This window comes from Sinocyclocheilus anshuiensis, unplaced genomic scaffold (genome assembly GCF_001515605.1).
Source record: "Sinocyclocheilus anshuiensis isolate Anshui unplaced genomic scaffold, SAMN03320099.WGS_v1.1 scaffold252, whole genome shotgun sequence".
In the NCBI taxonomy this organism is placed as follows: domain Eukaryota; kingdom Metazoa; phylum Chordata; class Actinopteri; order Cypriniformes; family Cyprinidae; genus Sinocyclocheilus; species Sinocyclocheilus anshuiensis.
Genome location: NW_015554095.1, coordinates 502,687 through 509,006, shown reverse-complemented (window position 1 = coordinate 509,006; position 6,320 = coordinate 502,687). Strand labels below are relative to the sequence as shown.

At 38.6% G+C, this 6,320-nt stretch overlaps 1 protein-coding gene across 4 annotated transcripts in view; it reads left to right on the top strand.

Moving 5' to 3' along the window:
* The first annotated feature begins 561 nt into the window (after window positions 1-561).
* LOC107669488 (dual specificity protein phosphatase 3-like) overlaps window positions 562-6,320 on the top strand; it is a 14,684-nt gene continuing 8,925 nt past the window's right edge. For 2 of the 4 annotated variants that reach the window (XR_001631993.1, XM_016461735.1), the window contains exon 1: window positions 562-1,432. Coding sequence is in view for 1 of the 4 variants with exons in the window: in XM_016461735.1 (XP_016317221.1) it covers window positions 1,266-1,432 (167 nt within the window). In the remaining 3 variants the exon portion in view is untranslated. The remainder of the gene's footprint in view (window positions 1,433-6,320) is intronic. The other 2 variants (XR_001631995.1, XR_001631994.1) reach the window with 2 other exon arrangements.

Sequence of the window (6,320 nt, the reverse complement as noted above, 5' to 3'; positions counted from 1 at the left end):
ATGCACCAAGAGCTTGTAACACTCCAAAGAGAAAGGAAAATTTTAAATTGCATCATATGACCCCTTTAAGGCAAGATTAAAAACAATGGGAAGCACACATTTCTTCAAAAGCCTTACTAAGGGCATTAGTAGTGTCCTATTAAAATGCCTTTAAACCCTCAGTTAAAATGTACTGTAGGGCAATATAAAAGTGACTTATTGTGTGAACTCTGTGTTGTGTGCCTATAATTCAAATGAAAAACCATGAGCCATGATTGTTTGTTTGTTTATAACTTAGCACCATTTCAGCTTCATGGCAAGAGACTATAGAAAAATAAATATATATATAAATATATAATAAATATTATACATAGGCTATATATACACTGGGTATCTAAACAAAAACAATATTTATATTGTTGTTTAACAATATTAATAAATAAAATCTAGTCCATTGAATATTAATAAAATTTGACTTGAACAAAACAATTATGACTTTTCACACTTGGCAAGAATCCACAACCACTTTCCTAAATGCTCATAGTTCATTAATCTGTCTTGTTACTCCATCAGTTAGGCCTAAATTTCTTTGTGACATACACTTTTGGACCAGATAACAAATTTTCCTAATGGGAGCTCTTGTAATTGGCTTGATTGTGGGTCAAATTACACCTAATCACAGGTGGGTCAAGGTTGAGAGTTAAAATACAAGGGTTAAAAGCCACTTGTTGGATTAAAACAAGAGAGAGAGAAATAAATAAAAAATCCTTCTTACTTTCAGTACGCCTGCCTGTCATGACATCAATTAACACACAAATCTAGCCTTACGTGAAGGGAGGGGTTGATGTTTGGGAATAGACTAGTGTTAATAGATCAATGAGCGTTACAAAACGGATTGCGTGTATAACGAGCGTCACAGACACACGTTTACGCACAACAGGCTAAATGAACACGTGAAATGCTGTCTAACCTGTCAGAAAAGTGAATGGATTCGATGAGAGAGAGAGTGGTTCACTTTAAAGCAGCTCTCAATGACTTGTGTATCGGTGCGTTGTCGCCATCTTCTGCCAGTTCTGTTTGTTACCGACCTCACCGGAGCATCACATCAGACCGCCGGTGGGCGAGTCCCGGGTGTGTCTGTCTGCCTGCCTGCGTTCAGGAGAGCACGCTAACAACACCGAGTAGGTAGGGAAATAAAATGCTGGGGAATCGAAAGCCGTGACATCTTCACCACTAGACACTTGTTGTTGTTGTTTTTTTTTTTGCTTTTGGAGGAGGACTGAAGCATGAAGAAACATCACAGCCCCGCGAAGGGACCACTGGAAGTCACCGTACCAGACACCGAGGCGACCATTGAACAACTCAACAAGCTGCTGTCCAACGGCAGCGGTTTTTACAGCCTCCCAGCACAACATTTCAACGAGGTCTTTCCCAGGATTTACATCGGCAATGCGTAAGTTCTGCGATTTTATGGCGACTTGCGTGCTTCTGATGGCAGGAAAACAATGACAGGAAGCTGCTTTCAAATGCTGGATAAATGTGTTGGTTGTGGCACAGGCTATCCGTATAACGGATAGGTAAATAAACCCTTTCAGTGAATATTAACTGAATCTTTTACAGTGTTCAGGTGCAAAACAACAAACCTGTGAATGGAGCATGCAGCTCTCCGCCTACGAGAACAACCACGAAGCCACAGGAGATTTTGCTAACGTTTAAACAGTGAGTCAGTTTGAGTCGGACTGCAAGAGAAGCTGGTTTTCTCCACGACCGTCCTCTATCGGTACCATCTCGCTATCTCGAGATCACTGGTTACAAAATCGCTTCAGTTCGACCTCAGTCACGTGTTTCTTTGTATTAAACCGTTACTATTACACATTAATTGCATATTTCCTCTATTATACAACGATAAAACAACCTCAAGGGGGTTAAACTAGTAAGTTGTTTTCACGATGCGCTGATTAAAATCCCTGTTGATTCAACAGCACCATTCTTGAAGCAGTTTATGACTTTTAAATCATGTGCTAAAAAATATGTATTTGTGTAATTGTGACAAGTCTGTTTGCATTTGCTGTTTTGAGCTAATCCAGAAGTCTATAAAGGCAGTCAGATTACATTAGCCTACTTATTTTCATATTTCAAAATTTGCATCAGGTTCATCATTACATAGCCTAGTTAGTGATTTGTTCCTGGAATAGCCTACATTTTTAAAGTAACATGCACGGACATATTGCTTTTACATATAAATTGTTTTTGGTGCAGTAAACTAAAAGTATAATAATGTTTTTTTCATTTGAGTGGTACTGGTAGTAATTTGCGGGAAATTCGAGCATGCTGCTGTGTCATTATGTCACGTCTGTAAACATAAAGAAGTTGTAAATTATATTCCAGTTTTATATGTGCATCTGATTACAGATAGCATACGTGGGATTACACAAGATTTGTATTTTAAAGAGAACAATAATGAGAGAACAAGTTCGAAGGAAGAATAATTTGCCTTTCTTTATATAAGAATTTCTTTATATGAATGGTATGACAATTAGAGATTAGACTGTACAGAAATTGAAATCTACACGCTAATACACACTATACTCATAGTCACGCAATGCTGATGTTGTTAACTAACAATTTGAGAAAAATATAATAATAATAATAATTTGCACGGTTTGATGTGATTTGAGCTAGGTGATTGTTAGATTTAATCACCATTGGTAGCGCGATTTATTGTAATGCTTTTTCCTTCAGTTGGTCAGAACAAAAGTGGCAGACTTGTTACTTGTTCAGATGACAATATCCGGTGAAAATGCTTATTTGGGTCATATATTCCAAGACATAGGCTAGAATCTGTGATTCCGACGTACAGTATCCACTCCGGTGCGTTGACTGACAGCCACACATTCACCTCAAAACATTAGATTCATCCACGCTGGAGCCGTGCTGACGCACAACCCACGCAAGGAAGATAATTGCGCAAATAACGGCAATTGCAGGTTTTGCAGGTTGCAGGTGCGACAAAGAGGCAAAACTTACGGACTGCAGCTTTAAATAAGTAAAATCAGTAATCAGTATCTAATACATTATGGAACGTATTTTAAGAACTGTATAAATTAGAAAGTTTGGATCGAATTCTAAATCAAATGGCCGTTGAGTGCATCTAATCAAAATAATCGTTCAGAATTAAAACAAACTGCTTTAGAATCACTCCAGTGATTCTTAAATTCAAATCAGTTTGCTGTCAAAGATTCATATTCTGTCACTGCACTTAGGCTATACTAAAGGTGTGTTGCTCAGAGATGGTTTTGAAAAACCTGAGATAGATCTAAGATACTGAGAAACAAAATCAGTCATCATGACAACAGTATGATTAGTTCTCTAAAATATTTGTTTCCCAGGTAGTTTGTGGCTAATATGAATGATAAAAAGGAGAAATATTTAATGTTTTTTTTTTTTCTGGCTAGGTTTATAAACTGTTCAATATTTGGCCATTTTGAGTTTATCATCATTAGCTAATAATCATGCCTGATTGGCATAACTGGCAGATCTTCCATTGTGTTATTTCAAACATGCTGTTGAGTGAATAATGCACAATTTTGGTTTTCAAATATTTTAAGCGGATATCAAGTAAATATCCCATTAAAATATTTATGAAATTTCAGAGTACAGCTTCTATCTTGGTGGGGTCTGGTGACACTCCAGTATCTGACACAATGTGCCCAACGTACCGGACTTGGGATTGACAGAACTGGCACTTATCAATAGATACCTTCAGCCCACACTCACTCAGATGGTCTAAGACTTTCAACAGTCTCTCTTCATGTTCTTCCAGTGTGCGGCCGAACACAATGATGTCATCGAGGTATACAAGGACTTGGAGGAGGTGCATGTCACCCACGGCTTTCTCCATAAGCCGCTGAAATGTGGCTGGAGCTCCAGTAATTCCTTGCGGCATCCGCTCAACCTGGAAGAATCCCAGGGGACAGATGAATGGGGTTTTTCCCTTATCCTCCTCTGCCATGGCGATTTGATAGTATCCACTGCGAAGGTCCAGTACGGAAAACCATTTGCTTCCCACCAAGCAGTCCAGGGCATCATCGATCCGTGGTGTGGTGTACTGATCAGGGATTGTACGAGCGTTTAGAGTACGATAGTCGATGCACATCCTTATGGCCCCGCTCTTCTTCTGGGCTACCACAATGGGCGATGCATATGGACTTCTCGACTCTTTAATGATTCCAGCTGTTAACAACTCTTTAATGTGACGTCGTACATCCTCGATATCAGCTGGTGCAATGCGCCTGGAGCATTCTCTGAATGGCTTGTTGTCTCGCAGCCTGATGTGATGCTCGACCCCACTGGCTAACCCAACGTCCCACTCATTGATGGAAAACACATCTCCTCTGGTAGACAACTTCTGACGCAGTCTCCGTTCCCAGGCCTCAGTGTGTACTTGATTAACTATACTTGTGACTGTAATCACTTAAATAGAAAATAATTATGACTAGTGAGGATAGTTTGGCGCGTGATGTCAGTCACATAATTTTATGCTCAAATTGATTTGTTGTTACAAAGATAGTGAATCTTTAGATTAGAATCCAAAGATAGTGTGCTTGTTCTATAGTTATCCAATACAATGGTGCTTATGTAAGCTGATTTATTAAGAAATAAATGATACCAGGGAACAGTCACTCATATACAGTATATAATTTATCTCCAACTGGTGTGTTTATGAAAGTAGAGGGAGATTTGACCCAGAAATGAAGTACACACACGCACACATACAAATCTCATGTAATAAAAAAATCACATAAAATGACGTTTCACTGTTCAAACGTGCCATCCGCTCCTGTTTCCCTTGCCACCGCAAACCAAGCCGCTTCTCTTTTTATGCGATTTTTGTAATCTTTTAAAGTTGTGTTGTATAAAGCAGGATGATGCGACACTGCTAAAATGAGCGATTCCTCCATTTCTGTACCGAGAGGTCACTTTGTGAGGTTTTGGTCTTCTATTGGTCTCACGCATTCACGTGACTCGAATTCGCAGGTCAGAGTTCACCAAACTTGAACTTTTCTACGCAGCGAAATATCTTCGCACGGGCTTGCGTTTCTGGTTTGACACATTCGCGTGCATATGAATGGAAGTCAATGGAACGAAAAGTCTAGTGTGACCACGGCTTTAAACGTGTAATTTTATGTGATTTTTTTATTACATGAGATTTGTATGTGTGCGTGTGTGTTGATTAACTATACTTGTGACTGATTGTAATCACTTAAATAGAAAATAATTATGACTAGTGAGGATATTTTGGCGCGTGATGTCATATCCTGCTCCCGCTCCTTTTCGCAGCACCGTCTGAACGAATTTCGCATGCTAAACGTCTAGTGTGACCACGGCTCAGTCTGTGCTACAAATAGCAGCAGGAATTTACATATGGTCATTTGTAGATATTGACAAAACATTTTCACTGAGCTGCTAATGTCTGTATTAGCAGACAATTACAGACTGCTAATACAGACATTACAGACAAGCCTTGTCTGTCGCTTCCAGATTTATTTATATTCAATTCTAATATGATGGACTGGTAGATATATAGATAGATACTATCCTATCCTATACTAATATACTATACTAGTATCTATCTATCTATCTATCTATCTATCTATCCTGTGTCTATCATCTAGATTTAAACAAATACACTTTATATACAATTACACCTTGCACAACAAATTCTGCTGTTTTTTTTACACAATATGCACAGTATGCACAAAAGAGTACTTACTGCACTTGTATTATATTGCACAAAGTATTATATTAGGACTGATATTGCAAAAGAATTATGTTTGAAATGAGATGATCCCATCCATAATTGCCCAGATAAGATTGAATGTCCACACTGTGTTCAGCACGCACTGCACCGTTTTGTTCGTTCACATTCTTGCCAATACTACAGAGCACATTAATAAACTAAGTGCAGATATAAGAGTGTGCCAAACCTTTGGGATTATTATTCAGTTAGTGTTATGACTGTAGGATATGATCTAAACGATACTGTCTTTAGTAATACAAATTCATTATGATTATACTGTATATAATAGACAAAATCCTAGAATTTTGCTATACTCGATTTGGACCATTTACCGTATGTAAAGGTGCAGTATGGGGCAATGGGCTGCTTTCTTCATAGCACACCTCTCTTTGTAAGACTTACATTAATAGTGCATGTGAAGGGATTGCAGTGAACAGAGTGCAGGACAGGTGAACAAGATGCAAAGCAAACACTTTCTCTCTCTGTCTCACTCTCTCTCTCTCTCTCTCTCTCTCTCTCTCTCTCTCTCTCTCTCTCTCTC